The following is a 26234-nucleotide window of genomic DNA, read 5'->3' as shown; positions in this document are numbered from 1 at the left end:
CTGAAAACTGTCATGTATTCCCTTTTATGTTCATTTTGTGTTTTTGGCAGCACCTCGAGACTGCTAGCATCGTAATTCGCCCCCTCACTATGATCTCTTAGAGGCTCGGTTGTCTTCCAGTAGGTCGCTCAACGCTGGACAACCACTAGGCCTCTATGGTTGGTGGCACACCCTAGGATCATGCATGATTGTCCATTTAAAAGGTAAGACCATGGTTATTTTTTGTTTTTAAAATGTTTTGAGCTTGCTGGTTGTCTGTCCGTCATTTTTGTTTATGGAGGTGTTCACTTTGATGTGGCAGTTTAGTGGATTTTCAAACGATTGAAGTGCTGGTGGTTTCATCTCTACATAAAAAAAGATTATATTGCTACAGGACGCTTATAAATTTAAACTTATATTTGAAATGCGTTTGGATGAAAAATGTCAGCCTTTGGACCATACCATTATCCTAGAGAGGAGAGGGATTCTTTTTTTAAACGCTTCTTTAAGTTCCCTTTTAGAACTCGGCTAGACACTGAGACAGCATTCATCAGCTTGCTTTCTCTAGCAGTCATTACATCCGCTTGTTTTAGCCCAGTGTTTAGGTCAGCATCTTTTTTTTAACAAGGTTCATTCATTATCTGGAGGAAAAATATAAAAACAATTAGCCTATCAATCCCTCTTGGAACTGTCAGCCACGTTCACTTGGGGCCAAAAGTCGGTGGACGTATGACTATTGCACAAAAGTTGGTGGACGTATGACTATTGCACAAAAGTTGGTGGACATATGACCACTGCACAAAAGTTGGTGGACATATGACCACTGCACAAAAGTTGGTGGACATATGACCACTGCACAAAAGTTGGTGGACATACCGTATTAGAGTTTGGCTAGAAACTGAGACGGCATCTAAGCATTCAACAACTTGCTTTCTCTAGCAGTCATTACATGAGCTTGTTTTACCCCAGTGTTTAGATCAGCACCTTTTTAACAAGGTTCACTCGTTATCTAGGTGAAAAATATAAAAACAATTAACCCATCAGTCCCACAAAAGTTGGTGGACATATGACCATCGCGCAAAAGTTGGTGGAGATATGACCATCGCGCAAAAGTTGGTGGACATATGAACCTCACACAAAAGATGGTGGACATATGACCATCGCACAAAAGATGGTGGACATCCCATTCCAAAACCATGGTCATTAATATGGTGTTGGTCCACTTTTTGTGCAGCTATAACAGCCTCCACTTTTCAGAAGTTTTGGAGATGTCTGTTGGAGTTTGTGCTCAATCATCCAGGGGAAGCATATGTGAGGTCATGTACTGAAATTGGATGAGAAGACCTGGTTCGTACTCTGCGTTCAATTGCATAAGATGTTAATTGAGGTCAGGGCACTCAATGTCCCCCACACCAATTTCGACCAACAATATCCTTATGGACCTGGCTTTGCGAATCTGAAGTTGATCATCTTTAGGGATGTCCACATACTTTCAGCCAGATAGCGTAAATATCAAGTGGCAATTATAAAATGTACCTTGATGTGGCAGTTTAGTGGGTATTGAAGTGCTGGTGGCTTCACCACTATATAAAAAAGGTTATAGTGCTACAGGTCAAAGTTGGTGGACATATGACCATCACACAAGATGGGGGACATATGACCATCGCACAGAAGTTGGTGGACTTATGACATCAGCATTTGGACCATACCATTCTCCTAGAGAGGAGAGAGATTCTTTTTTAAAACGCCTCTTTACGTTTCCTTTTAGAGTTTGGCTAGAAACTGAGACGGCATCTAAGCATTCAACAACTTGCTTTCTCTAGCAGTCATTATATGAGCTTGTTTTACCCCAGTGTTTAGATCAGCACCTTTTTAACAAGGTTCACTCGTTATCTAGGGGAAAAATATAAAAACAATTAGCCCATCAGTCCCACAAAAGTTGGTGGACATATGACCATTGTGCAAAAAGTTGGTGGACATATGACCATCGTGCAAAAGTTGGTGGACATATGACCATCGTGCAAAAGTTGGTGGAGATATGACCATCGCGCAAAAGTTGGTGGACACATGACCATTGCGCAAAAGTTGGTGGACACATGACCATCGCACAAAAGTTGGTGGACATCCCATTCCAAAGCCATGGTCGTTAATATGCTGTTGGCCCACTTTTTGTGCAGCCACTTCTCTGAGATTTTGGAGGTGTCTCAGAGTTTGTGCTCATTTATCCAAGGGAAGCATATGTGAGGTCAGGTACTGAAGTTGGATGAGAAGACCTGGTTCACACTCTTTGTTCAGTTGCATGCAAAAGATGTTCATTGAGGTCTCGAGGCACTTGATGTTCCCCACACCAATTTCGTCAAACAATATCCTCGTGGACCTGGCTTTGCGATTCTGAACTCGATCATCTTTAGGGATGCCCACATACTTGCAGCCAGATAGTATAAGTATCAGTTGATCAAATGACAGTTATAAAATAAATGTTCCACAAGTCCCTTTTTTCTTCACTTATGAGACTGTTTCAGTTTGGTGTAGTGCAACAAAGACCTCTGTAAATAGAAGGTCATTATCCCATGAGTTCCCCAATTCTTATACAGATTTTTTTTTATATGTCCGTTATGTCTACTAGGAAATGATAACATTTTGCTGGTAGCCATGTTATCTCGCTGCAGATATCGCCTTATTGATTCCATCACAGCGCAGTTTCTTTCCCTTACTCTTTAATGAATGTGTTTTTGACAGAAGGGTCTTCCTTTTTTTTTTTCTGTTTCTTTGAAAACCGAACTTTAAACAAATATAAAAACACCCTCTGAGTCCAGCAATGATTTAATTTAGAAATCATTTGATGTATTAAAAAATAAAAAATAAATGATAGTAGAATTTAAGAAATGCATATATTTTATATTAAAAGTAGCCTTTTAAATTCGCTGTTATCTCTTACAGCCGAGGCTCATGGCCAGGCACAGAGCCACTGCCAGTCCCCCTGACCTCCTTCTGCAAGGCCCAACAGCCTCCAGCAATCTCTGCTAAAATGAGTCTTTCCTTAGAGATTGGACAGTGATTGCTAGATTTGCGGTGGATTTCTTGGCCTTACAGAGACTCGTCGTTAAATAACTTCCCTCTCTGAGATAAGTTTGTCCACCAAATACACATGACCAGAACCAGATCATACCAAAATGGTGCGTCTGGACTTGGGAAATGTAGCAGGTCATTCATATGACAAACTGTCTGTGAACTGCCAGTCTAGTTTTTTTTAATCTCATTAGATGAATAATACACTCCTGATTGCACATACTTAAAGCCTTCTGTGTGCAGCAGCCCCCCCTCCCCCCCATCCCCAATACTTAAAGTGGTAGTAAACCCTTACAGACTGCTTTGACCTACAGTTAAGCCTAGATTAAGGCTTACCTGTAGGTCCATGAAATATCTCCTAAACTGACACGGTTTAGGAGATATTTGCAAAATGACAGGCACGATGTGCCGTAGACAGCGGCGCGCAGGCGCACCGAGCATGCCGCTGCTAACGGCGACATGCTGTTAGTGATGGCTCCCGTGCGCATGTGCGGGAGCGATGTCATCGCTGCTCCGGCCACTCGCAGCGCTGGAGCAGCGATGCCTGGAAGAAGATGGACGCTTTGTGCTCCAGGGGTCAGCGGTGACATCGCTGGCTCCTGTGTCAGGTAAGTGACACGTAATGGACTACTATGCGATGCATAGTAGTCCATTATGCTTTACCTTTGCAGGGAGACAAAAAGGAATTAAACCCATCTAGATGCAGTGATGTTGCAGGAGTGTCTCAGCTGCCCAGCATTCCCCTCCTCATTGGTTTAGACAGCAGAGCAGCAGGATTGGCTCCCACTGCTGTCAATTAAAGTCAGTAAGCCAATGAGGAGAGAAAGGGGGTGGGGCTGGGCCGCAGCTCTGTGTTTGAATGGACACAGGGAGCTGTGACTCGGCTCGGGTGCCCCCATAGCAAGCTGCTTGTTGCTGGGGAACTCAACAAGAGGGAGGGGCCAGGAGCACCAAAGAGGGACCAGAGAAGAGGTGGATCTGAGCTGCTCTGTGCAAATCCACTGCAACAGAGGAGGGAAGTATAACATATTTTTGTTATTTTTAACAAAAAAAAATATGAAAACTTTACAATCACTTTAAGCCTTCTACACACGATGGGATTATTGGACAAATAATCGTCTGTTTTTTGTTGCATGTTCAAATCGAAAGTGAAGAGGTTACTCAACAGGAAAATTCTCGTACGGCAGAATGCAACTTCAGAAGTAATGTGTTGAATTGTTTTGCAATGCATTCTTTCGTTTCCGAGCATACGTGGTCTTGGCCTTACGATTTTTTTTTTCAGATGAAAACTGTACGAATTAAATGAAAATCAGACGCTGTGTTCACAACATATGTTAAAAATCTTATGGCATGCACCTTCAGTTTTTGTCATCTGAAAAGTCGGGATCGGCTGTTGAAAGCACCATACTAACGATCAGATAATTGGCTGATCGCTCGTCGTATGAATTTTTACTTCTTATCGTGTGTACAGGCCTTTAGCGAGAATTTGTTTCTCTTACAAATTGTAATATATCCTTCTTCTTCTTTTTTTTATTTTTTTTTTTTTAACCACATCAATACCGGGCACTTAAACACCTTCCTGCCCAGACCAATTTTGAGCTTTCAGCGCTGTCGCATTTTGAATGACAATTGCGCGGTTATGTTACACTGTACCCAAATGAAATTTTTATCATTTCTTTCCCACAAATAGAGCTTTCTTTTGGTGGTATTTGATCACCTCTACGGTTTTTATTTTGTGCGCTACAAATAAAAAAGTACCTTTTTTTTTTTTTTTTTTTTTTTTTTTTTTTTTTTTTTAAATGTTTTTTTTTTTGTTTCAGTTTCAAAACTTTGTAAATAAGTACATTTTCTCCTTCACTGATGGGCACTGATAAGGCGGCACTGATGAGGTGGCATTGATGGACACTGATATGTGGCACTGATAGGTGGCACTGATAGGCGGCACTGATGGGTGGCACTGATGGGCGACACGGATGGGCACTGATAGGTGGCACAAATTGGCACTGATAGCTGGCACGGATTGGCATGGATGGGCAGCATGGATGGGCACGGACAGGCGGCACGGACAGGTGGCACGGATGGACACTGACATAATCCTGATCACGTCATATGACGTCCGATCAGGATTATGCAACCACTTTGCCACCGTCAATTGCCTATAGGGCGGGCGGCAAGTGGTTAACATCAGCAGGAATGGTAGACACTGACACAGATAAACAGGGAGGATTATATAGAAGCTTTATTACACTGATGTGTTCAGCCAGTCACAGTTTTCCTTTCTCTTCATTTCTTTCTTGAGAAACAGTGCAGTGAAGGTTCTATGGCATTCTGCTCATCCTTCTGTGTAAGCTCTTTGAGTGCCTACAATACCTGAGTGCTACATTATCTGCCTTGTTTCGAGCACCGAGGCATTTCTTTTGTATGGAGTGCTGTTACCCTTTTCCATATACAGGTGCATCTCAAAAAATGTGAATATCATCAAAAAGTTGATTTATTTCAGTAATTCGTTTTAAAAAAAGTGAAACTCGTATATTTTATAGATTCCCTACACACAGAGTGATGCATTTCCTTCTTTTAATTGTTATGATTATTGGCTTACAGCTAGTGAAAACCCCAAATTCAATATCTGAATTGAATATTGTAGACTCATGGCGTCACACTCTAATCAGCTAATTAACTCAAAACACCTGTAAAGGTTTACATGGTTTCTAGGACCCCTTTCACACTGGGGGGCATTTTGCAGGTGCTATAGCGTTAAAAATAAAACAGCTGCTCCATTAACTCCAGTGTGAAAGCCCGAGGGCTTTCACGCTGGAGCGGTGCGCTGGCATGGTGTCACAAAAGGTCCTGCATGCAGCTTCTTTGGAGCGATGAACTCACCACTCCTCCCCATTGAAATGAATGGGGCAGCGCTGCTATACCCCTTTTCGGCTGCTAGCGGAGGGTTAAATCCGCCCCGCTAGTGGCCGAATAGCGCCTCTAAAACACCGGTAATGTGGCGCTTTACCGCTGACACCCGGGGTGGCACAGTGTGAAAGGGCTCTCAGTCTGGTTCAGTAGGTTACAGGATCATTGGGAAGACTGCTGACTTGACAGTTGTCCAGAAGACAGTCATTGACACCCTCCATAAGGAGGTTCAGTCACAAAAAGTAATTGCTAACGAACCTGGCTGTTCACAGAGTGCTGTATCCTAACTTACTAATGGAATGTTGAGTGGAAGGAAGAAGTGTGGTAGAAAAAGGTGTACAAGCAACAGGGATAACCGGCCATTCAAGAACTTTGGGGAGATATGGATGGTGTCAGTTCTTCAAGAGCCACCACACACAGAAGTATCCAGGACATGGGCTACAACTGTCACAATCCTTGTGTTAAGCCACTCCTGAACCAGAGACAACATCAGAAGCGTCTTACCTGGGCTAAGGAGAAAAAGGACTGGACTTGTTGCTCTTTTCGGATTAAAGTAAATTTTGCATTTCATTTTTAAATCGAGGTCCCAGAGTCTGGAGGAAGAGAGGAGAGGCACAGAATCCAAGTTGCATGAGGTCCACAGTCAGTAATGATTTGGGGAGGCATGTCATCTGCTGGTGTTGGTCCAATGTGTTTTATCAAGTCAGCGCAGCCCTCCACCAGGAAATTCTAGAGCACTTCATGCTTCCCTCTGCTGACCAGCTTTATGGAGATGCCGTTTTCATTTTCCAGCAGGACTTGGCAACTGCCCACACTGCCAAAAGTATCAATACCCACTATAATGATGACAGTATCACTGTGCTTGATTGGCCAGCAAGCTTGCCTGACCTAAACCCCATAGAGAATCTGTGGGGTATTTGTCAAGAGGAAATTGAGACACCAGACCCAACAATTCAAATGAGCTGCAGGCCACTATCATAGCAACTTGGGCTTCGAGAACACCTCAGCAGTGCCACAGGCTGATCACCTCCATGCCACGCCGTATTGATGCCGTACTTCATGCAAAAGGAGCCCCGGACAAGTATGGAGTGCATATTATACTGTAATACTGTACATGGACAGACTTTCCAGTAATCCAACATTTCTGTATTAAAAATCCTTTTTTTTTTTTTTTTATTGGTCTCATGTAATAATCCAATTTGCTTAGATGCTTACTGATTTTTGGGATTTTACTAGCTGTAAGCCAGAATCGTCAAAATTAAAAGAAAGAAATATATCACTCTGTGTGTAATGAATCTATATAATATGAGTTTCACTTTTTGAATTGAATTATTGAAATCATTTAACTTTTTGATGATATTTACATTTTTTGAGATGCATTCATCTATCCATCCATCTATCCATCCATCCATCCATCTATCCATCCATCTATCTCAATAGACCCCTCAAATAGAGATTAATGAAAAGAGATGACATTTCTCTATATTGTTAGTGGATTAAGCTTTACAAAGCTGCACAACAGCTTAACATATTATATATATATATAATATAATATAATTTAGTGTGTGTGTATATATGTATATATTTGGGATGAGCTGCACTGGAATCTTTTATAACTTGGTGGATGCATCATTCAGCCAGTAGATTGCATCTAAAGTTCCATAAAAAGGTTTTGCGCTCCAAAATGCTGAATATCAACATTTTATTTTCCACGTTGTGTAGTACATAGTAATGTGCACCAGAAAGACAATTTTAGACATCTTTCATGATAGATGGATGGACAAATAGATATCTTATCTTTTTTTTTCCAATGAAATCATCACAGGTCCTTCTTTCTCTCATCCCAGTGGTGTTTGTAGTGGTGGGGAAGAATAGCACTCCATATATTTACATTGGGTTGGGTAAAGCTGTTGCTATGGGGGGGGGGGGGGGGCATCTTGAAGATGAGTATTGTAGCAAAACATTTTAATTATGCTCTTAATTAAAAAAAAAAAATTCTCTTTCGTTCATTGACGGACACCAGTAATCTTGACCATAAATTCTGTTGTTTTCACATGTATTACATGTTCTGCCTAATCCCTCTCCTGAAGGTGGCGTAATAACCCTACGGTCAAGCTTACTGGAGCTGTGTCCGTCAATGAACTTCAGAGAAAAGGATTTTGCAGTGAGTACAAAAATCCTATTTTCTCTTTCGTTCACTGATGGACATAGCTCCAATAATCTTGACCGTAGGGTTATTACGTCACCTCCAGGCGAGGACTAGGCAGGACATGTAATACATGTGAAAACAATAGAACTTCCGGTCAAGATTACTGGAGCTGTGTCCTTCTATGAACTTCAGAGAAAAGCATTTTACAGTGAGTACAAGAATCCTATTTTCTCTTTCGTTCATTGATGGACACAGCTCCAGTAATCTTGACCGTAGGGTTATTACGCCACCTCCAGGCGAGGACTAGGCAGGACATGTAATACATGTGAAAACAATAGAACTTCCGGTCAAGATTACTGGAGCTGTGTCCGTCTATGAACTTCAGAGAAAAGCATTTTACAGTGAGTACAAGAATCCTATTTTCTCTTTCGTTCATTGATGGACACAGCTCCAGTAATCTTGACCGTAGGGTTATTACGCCACCTTCAGGAGAGGACTAGGCAGGACAATGTAATACATTTGAAAACAGAACTTACGGTCAAGATTACTGGAGCTGTGTCCGTCAATGAACTTCAGAGATAGGTTTGCTTTAAAGCACTACTCTTCTCCCTGCCGCTATCCCCCCCCCCCCCCACATATACTCACTGCTCCCTTTGTTCCTTGCTGGCAATTTGAATTGCGTTGAATTACGGACAGCATTGTGTAAACTGGAGATGAACAGCATTTCAAATCTTTAGTGTCCTTGGTGGCAGACGCATGGTTTAAGTGGTCTCATATTTGAAGTCGAGGGGTCATTCGGGGACTCTGGAGTGACAGTAAGAGTCATACAGCAACTGCAAACTGCATGGAAACTTCCAATAGCTTTAGGGGTTAAAGTCGTGATAGACCTTGATAAAGTTGCAGTGCTAAACCACATGCAGAGCTGAGCGGGCAGACACCTGCACCTTGGCAGGAAGTGGTGTAACAGCACAACGCGAGGCCTCCTGAGTATTGCAAGCTGTAAGTCATGATGCACCCCGCATCGTGCTGCACAATCGTCCAACGTGACCCATATTTCAGCTGTGTGCAGAGAATGCCTGATCAGCAGTGATTGTCAGTTCTGATTAATGTGACTACATAGATAGGATACTGTGCTTTTTATTTTCTTTTATCTCCTTATAGATATTAGGTGCAAGTTGCCACTATGGCTCCAGGTCCTGTGACTCCTTCACCCTCCCATCACATCCTCCCTGCCCTCTGCTCTGCGCTGGGTTTGCTTCTTCTGCTCTGCGGTCTGTGCGCCCTCTGCAAGAGAAGGTAGGTCACTCCAAATAGAACGCTGGCTCCTGCATGTAGAGCTATTCCTTTTCATTCTGTTCATTTTTTTGAAGGAGGAAATGTATTACACAGGAATCTCACAGACATAAAGAAGTGTCATAAAGAGAACCAGTTTTTAATGAGCTTTGGAAAAAACCTTTTTTTTTTTTTTTTTTTTCTTTTTTTTGGTGACTGGTGAATCATAAAACATGGCATAGAAAACAATAAAAACTTTGTGACATTCTAACACTACTTCACTCTACTTAAGTGTTTTTTTTTTTTGTGTGTGGCCCCTGTACCAACAGGAAGTCAATGTCACTGATGGGAGTGCAAAACCTGACAGAGGCTCCAACCCTTTTTCTAGAGGTTACAAGTTTAGAGTAACAGAGGAGATCTAGTGCTAAAATTATTGCTCTCCCTCTAAAGTTTGTGGTGACACCTCACATATGTGGTTTGAACACAGTTTACATATGTAGGCGTGACCTAAGTATGTGTTCACCGCTGCAGACGAGCATGGGGGGGCGGGGGCAGTTTAATTTCTTTACTATTTATTTCATGAATTATTATTATTTTATTTTTTTTACACACTGTCCCTTTTCGACCCCACCCGCCGCTTCTAAAAGTGATCCAGTGGCGAAATGCATCGCTCCGACTACTTTTATCGGTTAGAGAGTCGCCAACTTATGGCACATTGCTGCAGCCGTAACCCAGGTATTCCTCCACCTACCGAGGACGTCTTTTTGACTATGGCCCGGTAGGGAGGTGGTTAAATGTGTAGTTTTAATATATTAATAGAACAAATAAAAATTGCTCCATGCCTGTTAACTGCTTAAGCCCCGGACCATTTGGCTGGCCAAACACCAAAGCACGTTTTGCGATTTCAGGACTGCGTCGCTTTAACTGACAATTGCGCGGTCGTGCGACGTGGCTTCCAAACAAAATTTACTTCCTTTTTTTTTCTCACACATAGAGCTTTCTTTTGGTGGTATTTGATCACCTCTGCAGTTTTTATTTTTTGCGCTATAAACAAAAAAAAAAAATTTTTTTTGAAAAAAACGCATTCTTTTTAACTTTTTGCTATAATAAATATCCCAAAAAATAAATTTAAAAAAACATCAGTTTAGGCCGATATGTATTCTTCTACATATTTTTGGTAAAAAAAAAAAAAAATCGCAATAAGTGTTTTATTGATAGGTTTGTGCAAAAGTTATAGCATCTACAAAATAGGGCATTGTTTTATGGCATTTTTATTAATATATTTTTTTTTTTTTACTAGTAATGGCAGCAATCAGCGATTTATTTTTTATTTTTTTTATCATGACTGTGACATTATGGCGGACACATCGGACAATTTTGACACATTTTTGGAACCATTGGCATTAATACACCAATCAGTGCGATTTAAAATTGCGTTGATTTCTGTAAAAATGTCACTGGCAGTGAAGGGGTTAATATGCATCCTAGGGAGTGTTCTAACTGAAGGGGGGATGGGACTGTGCAGGGAAACTAACAGATCGCTGTCAATACTCTGTATGACCAGACGATCTGTCAGTTCACTGCTCAGAGAACCGGAAACTGTGTTTACACACACAGCTCCCGGTTCTCCGTGTGCCCGAGCGATTACGGGAGCTGCATCGGCTCGGGGAGCGAGCTGGGGGGAGGGGTCGCACAAGCGCCCCCTAGTGGCCGTCCAAGCTACCGACGTAGCATAACAGCGATTTGCACAGCCGAGCCATGCTGCTGCAGTACAACTGCGGCGGCTGGTCGACTATCGGTTAAAATTGTAAAATACCAGATAACTGATAAAATACAATAAAACCTTGGTTTGAGAGCGTTTTGCAAGACAAGCAACATTTTTTATTTTTAAATATATTTTGACTTGACATACAAGCAATTTTCTTGATATACGAGTAGCGTCAGGTCACAACTGTATAAAAGAGTATAAAAGAGAAGAGAGGCGCCTCTAAGTGTAGCAATATGGTGACATTTAATGAAGGTACAACATTTAGCAACTCGCATGGTTGATGAATAAAAGAGGCACATCTAAGTATGCAGGGATCCGGGGTAACGTTGTCCACATAGACCGTCCTCCGCACCACCGGCTCTCACCGCTGTCAGTCTGCAATCGTGACCGGGAAGACTACCCTGCAGTACAGCAATCTGAAAGCGAGGCTTGAAGCTCTCGTGGAATGCAGCGTGGAAGGGATGACATTGATGGCGGTGCGGAGGACGGTCTATGTGGACAGCTTTACCCCAGATGCCTCCATACTTAGATGTGCCTCTTTTAATCTTCAACCATGTAAGTTGCTAAATGCTGTACCTTCATTAAATGTAACCATATTGCTACACTTAGAGGCGCCTCTCTTCTCTTTTTATACTCAGTTGTGACATGAATTGTATATTAAGACATCGCTTGTATACCAAGTCAAAATGTATTAAAAAATTTAGCTTGTCTTGCAAAACCCTCTCAAACCAAGGTTTTACTGTACTAGTAATGGTGTCGATCAGCGATGTAGTGGGACTGCGATATTGTGGCAGACAATCGAACACTAATGCCGCGTGCACACGAACTGACTTTTCGACTGGCTAGGTCCGACGGTCTTCCCGATAAACATACGGCGGAGGTCTGACGGACTTTCTGAACGAAACGGACTTGGCTACACACGACCGGACAAAGTCCGTTCGAAAGTCCGTAAGACGGGACTAAACAAGGAAGTTCAATAGCCAGTTGCCAATAGCTGCCCTTGCTTCGTATTTGGTCTGTCGGACCAGCACACAGACGAACGGTTTTCCTGATTTTTAGTCCGTCGGACAGATTTGAAATGTTTTATTTCTAGGTCCATCTTTTGGGGACTTTTGGGGGGAAAAAAAGTGTGCTGGAGCCCACACGTGATCAAATTGTCAGACAGATTCTGGTCCCCTGGACCAAGTCTGCTGGACAGTGCGATCGTGTGTACGCGGCGCTTTTGACACTTTGCGGGAACCAGTGACCCTAATACAGTGATCAGTGCTAAAAACAATATGCACTGTCACTGTACTAATGACACTAGCTGGGAAGGGGTTAAACAAGCATTGAAGCTTACTTACTAGTCAGTGATGGGAGCATTATTTATTTTTAATTTTTATTTTTTATTTAGGCTTTTTCTTTATTTTCACCTGGTGATCCCGCCAGTAACGCATCCTGTCCTGGGGTGACAACGCTGTATTGTCAATGGGAGGAGCAAAGTTGTTGTCACAGGACAGGAAGTGCATTCAATGGTAAAGGGAGAAATGTTATTTTTAGCCTCCGTTCACACCGGTGCGTCTTGTCCTGCGGTTTGACAGTTCTGGTAAATGAAGTCGCAAGCTGCAATGAAATCAGCAGTGCAAATGGCGCTGAACCGCATCTTTAGAATCGCGCTGAAGTAGCACAATTTCAAACCTGCACCGGTGTGAACCAGGGCTAAATAATGATACTGTTACTATATATTGTGACACGTTTTGAAATGTCTGTTTACTGAAATATGGATTTTTATGTGAAAATAAGGTGGATTAGGTGTTAGAAGGTGATGTTGATATCTGACACGTTTGTCCCGGTTTAGGAGGAAGAGAAGGAAGAGGAGGATGATGAGGAATCTCCATCCCAATGGGGTGGCCCTTGTCGATGTGGTAAGTTTTATAATACTGATGAGTAGAGGAATAATTGTGTATTAATATTGTAATTCTGTAAGCTTGCCTATGAAGACTTTTTTGCTCTCCTTATTAAGCTTAAAGTGGATGTAAACCCCGACATATATACCCAGTGAAGTGAACAGCCTCACATGATACACAGGGAGGAAACAAATCTCCCTACATAAGTTTTACATGTATATCTGCTGTCTTTGGCTTTATATACTGCTCAGAAAGTGCACCTCTTGTTAGAATTTTCTCTTCCTGATTCGCCTGTGGGAGTGGATTCTTGCCATACACTGTGAGACAGCTGATTGGAGGAAAGGCACACCCCCCCCCCCTCCTCATAGGCAGAAAGTTGCAGAGCTGTGCTGTGAATAGACCAGCTCTCTGCTAATCTATTTATAGAGCCCACCCTGACACAAAATTCGGCCCGGGTTTATCACAGTTGACGGAGAACTTGTCAGAAGTTCAAAGGCTGATAACAGAAGAATGGAACAGTAGCAAGAAGAGCCGGTGTCCTATCATATATGGTCCCCCATCGGATCGTGTCCGCTGTGTACTGCGCATGCGCAGTACACAACACAAACAGATTCCTAAAAATAGCCGAGGATGAATTGCGCCTGCGCCTTGAGTCCAGGTTCTATCCCCACCATCCAAGTGGACATAGAGTAGGAATATAAAAGAGCCGAGCGAGGCGAGCGAAGCTCACCCTCAAGGGGCCCTCTAATTTTCCCAACCCTGTGTCCGCTTGGATGGTGGGGCTACCACCTCCACTCACGGCGCAGGCGCCGTTCATCTTCAGAGATTTTCCGAAGCTTCTTCTGCCCCGCAGTGCGCATGCGCAGTACGGGGCGGACCCTATATGATGGCAGGACACTATCTGCCAGAACACCGGCAACACTAATCCTTGAAGTGTCATTTATTGGTACATCAGAGTGACAGTAAAACAATAAATCTGGCGCGTTTCAGCAATAGCCTTAGTCGTAGCTGCTACGACTAAGGCTATTGCCGAAACGTGTCAGCTTTATTGTTTTACTGTCACTCTGATGTACCAATAAATGACACTTCAAGGATTACAGTGCTGCCAGCTCTTCTTACTACTGTTGCATTGGAGTGTGTTAGGACACATTGAGCCTCGGCACCTGTGAGTGGACTTGGTGTATGGATTAAGTTGTCCCTGCAGAGAGCGCTGTTACCTTTCTTCTTTTCCATAACAGAAGAATGGAGCAGGAGAAAGCCACGAGACTTAGGGCTTTGAAGAGAGATAAGTATAAACACTACAGACGTATGTGCCCAGCTCAAATTTCATGAATGGGGTTTACATCCACTTTAAGCCCATCTCCACACACATCTGCACATATGTGATCATTTATGTAACTGCTTGTGGACCAGCCGCCGTTGTTATACAGCAGCAGGTCGGCTCTCCTGTGCAAATCGCCCTAGCTGTACGGTGGGCGGATTTGATGTCTGCCCGCCCGACCCACGATTGTCTATTACAGAGGCAGAACGGGGAACTGCCTTTTGTAAACAAGGTGATTCCCTGTCCTGACAGGTGACGTGACGGGGATCTACTGTTCCCAGTGATTTTTGTCATGTCCCTGGCAGCCCATCCCCCCCCCCTCCTACAGTTAGAACACACAGAGGGAACACACTTAACCCCTTGATCGCCCCCTAGTGTTAACCTCTTCCCTGCCAGTGACATTTATACAGTAATCAGTGGCTATTTTTAGCTTTGATCGCTGTATAAATGTCATTGGTCCCAAAAAAGTGTCCTATCGGTCCACCCCAATGTCGCAGTTTGACTAAAAATCGCTGATCACCGACATTACTAGTAAAATAATTAAAAATGCCTTAAATCTTTCCCCTATTTTGTAGATGCTATAACTTTTGCACAAACCAGTGTATGTGTATATATATATATATATATATATATATATATATATATATATATATATATATATATATATATGCCTATTGCAATATTTGTATTTATTTTTTTACCAAAAATATGTAGAAGAATATATGTCGACCTAAACTGAATACTTTTTTTTTTTTTTGTTTGGGGGGGGGGGTGTATTATAGCGCAAGAAATTAAAACCGCAGAGGTGATCAAATACCACCAATAGAAAGCTGTATTTGTGGGGGAAAAAGAGGACATTAATTTTATTTGGGTACAGCGCCGCACGGCCACGCAATTGTCAGTTTCGTACGACGCAGTGCCGTATCACAAAAAATGGCCTGGTGATTAGGGGGGAAAATCCTTTGAGGGCTGAAGTGATTAACCACATGCTGACCGCCTCACGCCGATGTACGTCCCTACTTTGGGGACGGATGTCGTCCCCAAAGTAGGTAGCTGCCATAACCCCGGTATCCCTGTGTTCGGCCGGCGGTCGGCTACAAGATAAAAGTGGTCTCTGCGGCGGATTCACTGCAAAAGATCACTTTTATCGGTGGCGGGAGAGGGCCCCTCCCGCCGCAATCCGGTGCCCTCCGCCGCTTACCGGAGACATCGGCAGAGGCGGTCGCATCTGTCTCCTTGCTAGGTATGGAGACGAGTGAGGGGAAGATGGCCGCCACCCGTCTCCATACCATATCGGGGCGGAAGCGAGGTCAAAACTTCACTTCCGCCCATACTTCTTAAAGGCACATTTTTTTTATGTAATTTTGTTAAAATTACAAATTTATTTTTATTTTTTTTTATGTAATTTTGTTAAAATTACAAATTTTTTTTTATTTTTTTTTATATTGTGAAAGATAATGTTACGCCAAGTAAATTGATACCCAACATGTCACGCTTCAAAATTGCGCCCGCTCGTGGAATGGCGACAAACTTTTATCCTTAAAAAATCTCCATAGGAAACATAAAAAAAATTCTACCGGTTGCATGTTTTATTTTTTTTTTTTTGTTTTTTGTTTTTTTTTGTTTACTTTTTTATTTTTACACTGTTTTAAAAAAATAAAATAAAAAAATGGTGTCACTTTTATTCCTATTACAAGGAATGTAAACCTCCCTTGCAATAGAAAAAAAGCATGACAGGACCTCTTAACCACTTGCCTACTGGGCACTTAAAGCGGGAGTCCGCTGGGACTCCGCGTTTTTTTGTTTTTTTTTTAAAAGCCAGCAGCTACAAATACTGCAGCTGCTGACTTTTTAAATAGTGACACTTACCTGTCCAGCGCGCCCGCGATGTCGGCACCCGAAGCCGATCTCTAGATCGTCTCTCGGGTCCTGCTGCCGCCATCTTGGGTATGGGAATCAGGAAATGGAGCCTTTCGGCTTCATTTCCCGGTTCCCTACTGCGCATGCGCGAGTCGCGCTGCGCAATAAGGACGGTCCCCGCTGCCTCTGGGATCTGTGTGTTTCCCAGCAGGCAGCGGGGCACTTGCGGAAAGGGGCGGGCACTTGCGGAAAGGGGCGTAATCTACGCCCCTTTCCGCAGAGAGCTATCCCGGAAGTGGGTGCAGATACCTGTACTGTACAGGTACCTGCACCCCCCTCCCCCCTGAAAGGTGCCAATTGTGGCGCCGGAGGGGGGGGAGGGTTCCGATGAGCGGAAGGTCCACTTTAGGGTGGACCTCCGCTTTAAACACCTTCCTGCCCAGACCAATTTTCAGCTTTCGGTGCTCTCACACTTTGAATGACAATTACTCAGTCATGCAACACTGTACCCAAATGAATTTTTTGTCCTTTTTTCCCACAAATAGAGCTTTCTTTTGGTGGTATTTGATCACCTCTGGGGTTTTTATTTTTTGCGCTATAAATGAAAAAAGACCAAAAATTTAGAAAAAAAAACGCATATTTCTTTGTTTCTGTGACAAAATTATGCAAATTATTAATTTTTCTTCATACATTTTGGCCACAATTTATACTGCTACATATCTTTGGTAAAAAATAACCCAAATTAGTGGATATTATTTGGTCTTTGAGAAAGTTAGAGAGTCTACAAGCTGTGGTGCGAATCGCACAAAATTGATCGCATCTGATGTACTGGTGGCTGATCTCATTTCTTGCGACCCGAACAAGTCAGGAAAGTACAAATACCCCCCAAATGACCCCTTTTTGGAAAGTAGACATTCCAAGGTATTTAGTAAGAGGCATGGTGAGCTTTTTTATGTTGTCATTTTTTCCCACAATTCTTTGCAAAATTACGATTTTTTATTTTTTTAAAAATTTTTCCACAAAATTGTCAGTGTAATAGGTTATTTCTCTCAAGTGGCATGTGTATACCACAAATGACACCCCCCAAAAAAATTCTGCTACTCCTCCTGAGTATTAAAATACCACATGTGTGGGTCTTTTTCACAGCCTGGCCACATAGAGAGGCCCAACATGTAGGGAGCGCCGTCACATGTTCTAGGAGCATAAATTACACATCTAACTTGTTGACTACCTATTACACTTTTGAAGGCCCTGGAGCACCAGGACAATGACACGTGGCACTGATGACACTTATACGTGGTACTGATGACACTTATACGTGGCACTGATGACACATGGCACTGATGACAGATGGCACTTATACGTGGCACTGATGACAGATGGCACCTATATGTGACACTAATACGTGGCACTGATGACAGATGGCACTAATACGTGGCACCGATGACAGATGGCACTAATACGTGACACCGATGACAGATGGCACTAATACATGGCACATGACACTGACAGGTGGCACTGATGACAAATGGCACTGATATGTGGCATTGATGACAGATGGCATTATGTGGCACTTATACGTGGCACTGATGACACGTGGCACTGATGACATATGGCACTTATACGTGGCACTGATGACAGATGGCACTGGGGAAAAATGGCACCGACAACAGGTGGCACTGGGGACAGATGGTACTAACAAATGGCACTGGGCGAGGATGGCACTGGGGGCGGATGGCACTGGGGGAGGATGGCACTGGGGCGGATGGCACTTTTTTTTTGTGTCTGTGTGAGGAGGGAGAGCGGCGCTGAGAGATGATCTCATATGTTTACATATGAGATCATCTCTCATTGGACACGCCGATCGTGCTGTAAACGACCGCTGTGATTGGCCGTTTACAGCGATCTGTGTTTGCCTGTCTCCGTGGGACAGGGCAAACACAAAACTTCCCTGATGCACGCCTGCGGCAGCGCGCATTGTGGAAGTAAACACGAGGACGTCCAGGGATGGCCTCCCGGACGAGAGCGTCCGCTCTGTAGCCGTCATTCAGCTATAGGGCGGGCGGGAAGCGGTTAAATATGAGATTTTTACACTAAAATGCAATGCAGTTTATGCAGTGAAAACACAGTACTTAGAACTCCATCTGACTTGAATTTTAAAAGCAGCGATCTTCTGTCCGATGAACAAACCTGTGAGATCCACAGGCTCGCCGCCGCTTTTAAAATTGAACATCTAACCAGTCAGACGGAGTTCCAAGTACTGCATTTCACTATATAAACTCACTTTACTGTTAAAAAATAAATGTAAAATGCAAAACTGGGGTGGGTGTAACAAGATGTCCGCTTTCCCCCTTCTCAGTGTATCCTTACTATGGAGGAGTGCGGGGTGTAGCAAGATAGCTGCGACGGAGCGTCACTTGCGTTACAAAGTCTGACGGGTCGCCAAATCTGATGAAGCAGAGGCATGATGGGATTTGTAGTTTCACCACAGCTGGAGGGCCGAGGTTTTCTACCCCTTGCCTATACACACTTATCTTCTCTTATATACAGTAAATCTTACCAGTGGAGAAGTCATTTAAAACCTGACAAGGGGGTTCTAACCCTTTGCGACACTCTATGCTAGCTAAAATATAAACCGTAAAAGCTTTCTTTTCAATGAATTCTTTCGCAAGCATAGTCCTATTGTGAAAACTGAACAGCAATCGCTTTTCTTTCTCTCGGTCGTTGACCGTTTAGCGTTTTGTGTTTGTTTTGGCTTTTTTGGTACTTTTGTTTGTCTTTGACTGTCTGTCATTTTCCAGACCCTGCTGCGCCAAACCCAGCTTAGATCTCTCAGCAAATCCGACACCAAACTCCATGAAATCAAAAAGCCACGTTTTGGAGACCACCGTAAGTTTACATGTATTTATAGGTCCTCTTTTCCTAGGTGATGTCACGTCCATCATCGGAAAGCGGACCCCTCAGGCCCATCCTCTGACCCTTTTGGTACTTGTTTTGCTGTTCATGCAGAGCAAAGCAGCACATAAACTTTAGTATACCCCCCAACGAGTTACACTGTTATTTTTACGTAAAACATGCACGTTACATTTAAATCAATAATGTGAAAAGTCCTCATACAAAGTCCAATGGTGAAACCAATAAATAGATCCACTTGTGAAAACCAGTGTAAAAAAAAAACAAAAAAAAACAACCCTCCTTCCCCGAACACTGTTAACCGTGATCCAATCACAGCTCGCTTACAAGACCCCGCAGGTCTGCCCAAACTTGAGCTTTATTTAAATATGTATAATATACTCACAGGAGTGGAAGTGACATGAAATAGAAACGGACACCAGCGTGATGACGTCACCACTAGGCTCTTCCCTTACGCGTTTCATTCCACAGACCGTCTAAAGGAGATTTTTTTTTTTTTTTTTTACAGTAGCGAAATATATTTATTGATTTTAATATTGAACTTTCTATGAGGACTTATCACATTTTTAAGTTAACTGTGATTTGCAATGTTTTATGTAAACCGCTCAACATATTGGGGGCACCCCAATTGTCCTACCCAATTGTGTGACCATAGCAAATAAATTTTCGCAATTTTCACACTAACCTTCCTCCCCGCTTATCAGGAGGCAGGAAGTCGGGGTGGGGGGTGGTGCCAGAGCCATGAGTGGGGGGGGGGGGTTGTTCAGCTCAGTGGCTGCATTTGATGGGCACAGGTGGCTGCGTTTGGGCACAGGTGGCTGCGTTTGATGGGCACAGGTGGCTGCATATGATGAGCACAGGTGGCTGCATATGATGGGCACAGGTTATCAGTTTTTTGAGGATATCTGTGAGTGCTTCTGTTTTTTTATTTATTTATTTATTTTTTGCACTGATCTGCACATTTTTGATTTGCATATATTTTTCAGTACTAAGCGCAGTTCTTTTGTTTTTTTTTTAGCATTAATTTTAGTATCCAGCAGTGTTAAAGAGGAACTGCAGTCTGCTCACATAATTTGCCGTTCTGAAGCTTCCTTCCAACCCCTTTGCATATTATTTTATATATACTGTGATTCTGTACTTGCCAAATATGCTGCAGAAATCTCCCTCCCCTGAAGCCTCGTACACACGATCAGATTTTCGGACGACCGTTCGCTCCGCTTTTTGTTGCATGCTAATCTCATGTTGAAAGTGAAGAGGTTTCTCATGATATAAAAATTCTCGTACGACACAGAATACAACGTCAGAAGTGATGTAATGTGTTGAATAGTTTTGTATGTATTCTTTAGATTCTGAGCATGCGTAGTCTTGCGCTTACAGTTTTTTTTTTTTTGGACAAATACCGTACTAATTAAATGAATATCGGACGCGAAGTTCACGTAAGACAAATATTTTATAGTCTGTACATCCAGCTTTTGTCTGATGAAAAACCGGAATCAGCTGTCGAAAGGCACCGTATTAACCATCTGAAAATCGGCAGATCATTCGTCGGACTAAATTATACTTCCAATTTTTCGTATCGTGTGTACGCGGGCCTTAAGTCTGTCAAAAATTTACCTGGAATGAGCTTGCTGCCGGTAAAGGCAGAATGTTTGTTTTGGGTCAGTGTAACCCTAGATACCTTTTTATGACTGTCAGCTAAATAGTATATTCAGAAGGAGGTCAGCAGAGGCAGCCAACCCTAACCAAAGCCACATTTTGTATGTGTTTTAATCAGCGACGGCCCATGCACTGTGGGCGCGCGGCACCGCCCCCTCATCCATGCGCCCGGCCCCTTTCGGGATGCCGGACACATGGATTCCTATGGCGGAGGTGGGAGTGCTATTTTTTTTTTTTGAAGCACCTGATTAGAGCCAGAGGCTCTAATAGGCTTCAAAATCGGGTGGGCGCAGAGAGTGCGACCTGATCCAACCCAATTGTGTGACCATAGCGAATTAATTTTCGCTATTTTCACACTAACCTTTCTCCCTACCAATCAGGAGGCAGGACATCAGAGGGGGGGATGCCAGAGCTGTGAGTAGGGGTGGAGGGGGTCGATGGGCACAAGCGGCTGCCTATGATGGGCACAAGTGGCTGCCTATGATGGGCACAAGTGGCTGCGTATGATGGGCACAAGTGGCTGCGTATGATGGGCACAAGTGGCTGCGTATGATGGGCACAAGTGGCTGCGTATGATGGGCACAGGTGGCTGCTTATGATGGGCACAGGTGGCTGCGTATGATGGGCACAGGTGGCTGCGTATGATGGGCACAGGTGGCTGCGTATGATGGGCACAGGTGGCTGTGTTTGATGGGCACAGTGAGGCTGCAATTAATGGGGGGGGTTCAGTATTTTTCAGTTTGTTTGCGCCCCCCAAAAGATTTTGAGCACCAGCCACCACTGGTTTTAATTGTCCTCCATTTGACGGGCACAGGTGGCTGCGTTTTGACGGGCACAAGTGGCTGCGTTTTGACGGGCACAAGTGGCTGCTTTTTGACGGGCACAAGTGGCTGCGTTTTGACGGGCACAAGTGGCTGCATATGAATGGGCACAAGTGGCTGCATATGAATGGGCACAATGGCTGCATTTGATGGGCGCAGTGAGACTGCAATTAATGGGGAGGGGGTTCAATATTTTTCAGTTTGTTTGCACCCCCCAAAAGATTTTGAGCACCAGCCACCACTGGTTTTAATTGCCCTCCATATGGGATAAAACACCAATGCCATATGCAAGTCCTGGTATATATTTATGCCCATTATCCTGTGTGCATCAATAACATCCTTTCTTCTTTCTGCCACCAGAGCTTCGGCCTGTGAGCATGGACCCGCTATACCACTCTCCAAACTGGCAGCTCCCTCCCGCTACTGACGAAGAAGATGCCACCTACTCCAACCTGAACTACACTCCTGAGCCCCTAAGGACCTCCCTGTACGAGTGTGTGGGCTCTCGGGCAGAGATTGATTCCACGCCAAGTGAGTATCAAGCAGATGAAGTAACGGCTGAATACGCCGTCGTTCGCAAGGTGAAGAAGGGGCTGAACACGGGGGTGCAGCAATCCAGGAAAGAGAAGGATTCGCAGACGCAGAAACCCTCGGAAGAGCCTATTCTTCCACATAGGCCGGACGACCTTGAGGTATGAGGTTCAACTCTTTTTTTTGTTTAAAGGAGATTGTACAATCAGATTGTAAAGCATATGGTCATCTTAAAATGTGCTCTGCCAGAGGTTCACTTTAGTCCCCTTGCCCCAACTGCTCATACATGCCTTACCCCACCATTCTGCTCAGTGGCGAGGAGCACAAACCCTCCTTGTATAAACTCCACTTTTGTTGAGACGAAAATATTCCCACCTGGGTGATCTACAGGTGGGCCTATAGCAGAATGACAGTTTGGGGCGGTGGCTTTACCGTGCTGAGTGGATGTCACATGACGTCTTCTCAGAAAGCGGCGCTCGCGTGGTCGGGGGGGCCATACCAGTTATATGATGACGCTGTACTGCACTATTGACAGTATTAACAAAAAATAATAATAATTGTATGGCTGAAATCTCATCGCACAGACATCGCATGCGATCAGAACAGCAATGCGGTGCGACTCACATGCAATGTCTTGCATTGCACTAGTGTGAACCGGGCCAAAAAAAAAAAAAACGATGGGGGAGATTGACTAAAACTGGAGCACATAGAAGCTGGTGCATCTGTGTCTAGTAACCAATCGGCTGCTTACTTCAGCTTGTTCAATTAAGCTGTGACACTTGATTGATGCGAATTGACATGTCAAATCGCATGCCAAATCGGCGTCAATTGCCCAGCAATGGCCCTGTCTGTAGTTTCTGTACTACTTTAGGCGACTTCGGGGTGCGATGTGTAGGGACCTCTGTGCAGGAACCCGCGCAGATGTCTCGGAGATCGCCCCCCGTAGTCGGGACTGAAATGCGGGAATGAAATTGTCCGAGTTCAGCTGAACTCACGCGATTTCAATCCCGCGGTCAGTGTGAACCTGGGTTAAAACCTGGAAGCTGATTGGTTACTATGTACAGCTGCACCAGATTCTATGTGCACCAGTCTTGGTAAATCCCCCCCCCCCCCCATTGTGTCACCAGCAGGCTGCATAAGGCTCGATTCACACCTTTGCATTTCCAATGCATTTTGCAGATTTGCGCTACAGAATGTGTTCTATAGGAAACCATGCTAAATGGACTGTAGTGTATATCTGCAAAATGCATAGGTGTGAATCGGGCCTAGATTAAACTACAGTCAAAGCTTCTTAATGTTTCAGACGGTACTGGAAAGATATAGGACTGTCAGCTTTTTATTGCTGTCTTCTTTCCTGTTGGGGAGATCTCGCCTCACTTCCTGTTCCAACAATCACATGGGTGAAAATCTCCCAAAACTGCTGTATAAACCCGCAAACCCTTTTTCTCCCCAACAAAAACAAAAGAACCACTTAATTTAACCACTTGACCTCCGGAAGGTTTTACCCCCTTCATGACCAGACCATTTTTTTTACTATTCAGCACTGCACTACTTTTAGCTGGAAATTGCACTGTCATGCAACGCTGTACCCAAACTAAATTGATATCATTTTTTTCCCCAACAAATAGAGCTTTCCTTTAGTGGTATTTGATCATCTCTGTGTTTTTTTGTTTTGTTTTTTTTTTGTTTTTTTTTTTGTTTTTTTATCTTTTATTTAAACAAAAAAAGACCAAAAAAAAAAAAAAACTTTCTACTTTCTGTTATAACACATATCCAATAAAATTTAATTTCTTCATTAAATTTAGACCAAATTGTATTCTGCTTCATGTCTTTGGTAAAAACCAAACCGCGTTTTATAGGACATTGCACTATTGGGGACATTAGAATAGCACTGAACGTTATCAAGTACAGACAGTATACTAGGTGATCAGCGATTTAAAGAGGAAGTAAACCTTGATTATAATCAATTAATTTGATTAGTTGTTTCAGCCCTATTCCAGTATTATACCTTTTTTGTTTATGGAGTTTTGTACAACTAAACCTGGCCTGGTACATGATTGTGTCGGTTTATCCCCCTAGTTTGGTACACGGTGATTAAACTCCTTTTTCTTTGTCCTGCAGATTGAAGCGATGTACTCCAAAGTGAACAAGAAGAAGACGGTTAAAGATGACCCTCGTGTCTCTCCAAACCCGGCTTTTGAACAGCCTCCGCCAATGAAGAGGGCCGCACTAAATGAAACCGCCCAGGGCTCTCTAAACGCAGTTTTCGAAAGCCCGGCAATGCCGGCGTACCAGCCCGCGCACCCTGAAGAGAATTTATACGAGAGTATATGTGAGATGAGCAGCCATGCTTTGTAGCTACCACTGAGATTTTTCAGCACTGACACTCATACTTGCACTGATTCCAGCTTGGTAAATCTGTTGAAAAGTCTGGAGTAAGTGAAATCAGATCACAGTGTTGTGGGGCAGAATGAAACAATGGCGATATTGCTTTTACTTTCTAAATTCCTGCCAGCGGGTGCTTTATTGAAATTGCTGACTTCGTAACAGGCATAACATGAATTTAGCAATCAATGGCAACACTCCAGGGGCACATGCCCCCTTGCCCCCCCCCAGTTTCAGCCCTGCTTAGATTGATGCAGAATGAGTGTGGACAAGGTACATTAACCGCTTCAGCCCCAGAAGATTTTACCCCCTTCTTGACCAGAGCAATTTTTACATTTAATTTGGCACTGCGTCGCTTTAATTGACAGTTGTGTGGTCGTGCGACGATGTACCCAAAGGAAATTTGCGTCCCTTTTTTTCCCACAAATAGGGCTTTCTTTTGGTGGTATTTGATCACCTCTGCGGTTTTAATTTTCTTGTGTTCTAAACAAAAAAAGAGCAACAATTAAAAAAAATAAAAAGTAATAATATATATATATATATATATATATATATATATATATATATATATATATATTATTATTTTTAACTTTTTTGCTATAATAAATATCCCCAAAAAATGTTTTTAAAATAACAAATTTCTTAATCAGTTTAGGCCAATATATATTCTACAAAATTCTATATTCTACAAAAATTCTACATACTTTTGGTAATAAAAATCCCAATAGGCCTGTATTGATTGGTTTGCGCAAAAGTTATAGCGTCTACAAACTATGGGAAAGATTTATGGCATTTTTTTTTTTTTTTACTAGTAATTACGGTGATCTGTCATTTTTAGCGGTACTACAACATTGCGCCAGACAGATCGGACACTTTTTTGACATTTATGCAGCGATTAGAGCTATAAAAATGCACTGTGTAAGGCCTCATGCACACGAGACGCAGATGAAACCTCTGTTAAAAAAAAGCTGAAACGCGCGTTTAGAAACGCGCGTTTTGCCGCGTTTGCATGTCGCGTTTAGACGCGTTTAGACGCGTTTGCGTTTAGACGCGTTTATAAAGATAACATCATGTAGACCCTCCCCAAGCTCTCAAAGCATTTTTTTTAACTATTTCTGCTATTTTGATCAGAGTGAGCAGCAGCAGCATAGAGAGCAGTTGTACACTTGCATTTGCCGTGTCACTTGCCACGGCACCTGCCACAAGTTGTGGATTGTCCACTTGCCACGTCACTTGCCACAAGTTGGGGATTGTCCACTTGCCACGTCACTTGCCACATCACCTGCCACGTCACTTGCCACGAGATGTGGATTGTCCACTTTCCACGTCATCTGCCATGCCACCTGCCACAAGCTGTGGATTGTCCACTTGCCACGTCACCAGCCACATCACCTGCCACAAGTTGTGGATTGTCTACTTGCCGCATCACTTGCCACATCACCTGCCACGTCACTTGCCACGTCACCTGCCACAAGTTGTGGATTGTTCACTTGCCACGTCACCTGCCACGTCACCTGCCACAAGTTGTGGATTGTCTACTTGCCGCGTCACTTGCCACATCACCTGCCACGTCACTTGCCACGTCACCTGCCACAAGTTGTGGATTGTTCACTTGCCACGTCACTTGCCACAAGCTGTGGATTGTCCACTTGCCACATCACTTGCCACGTCACCTGCCACGTCACTTGCCACGTCACCTGCCACGTCACCTGCCACA

General features: G+C 43.4%; 1 protein-coding gene across 1 annotated transcript; it reads left to right on the top strand.

The window, feature by feature from the left end:
- Positions 1 to 60: 60 nt before the first annotated feature.
- On the top strand, positions 61 to 25055 carry LIME1 (Lck interacting transmembrane adaptor 1). Its single transcript, XM_077460412.1, has 6 exons — positions 61 to 203; positions 9266 to 9400; positions 12982 to 13048; positions 19013 to 19100; positions 21962 to 22293; positions 24254 to 25055. The coding sequence occupies exons 2-6, from the start codon at positions 9288 to 9290 to the stop codon at positions 24488 to 24490; spliced, it is 837 nt and encodes a 278-aa protein (XP_077316538.1). The 5' UTR covers positions 61 to 203; positions 9266 to 9287; the 3' UTR covers positions 24491 to 25055.
- The last annotated feature ends 1179 nt before the right edge of the window (positions 25056 to 26234 follow it).

Source organism: Lithobates pipiens, unplaced genomic scaffold, assembly GCF_037356315.1.
Source record: "Lithobates pipiens isolate NorthernLeopardFrog02 unplaced genomic scaffold, aLitPip1_a1.2 Scaffold_28, whole genome shotgun sequence".
NCBI classification, from domain to species: Eukaryota; Metazoa; Chordata; class Amphibia; order Anura; family Ranidae; genus Lithobates; species Lithobates pipiens.
Note: the sequence above shows the minus strand (reverse complement) of the source record. Positions and strands in the feature narration are given on the sequence as shown.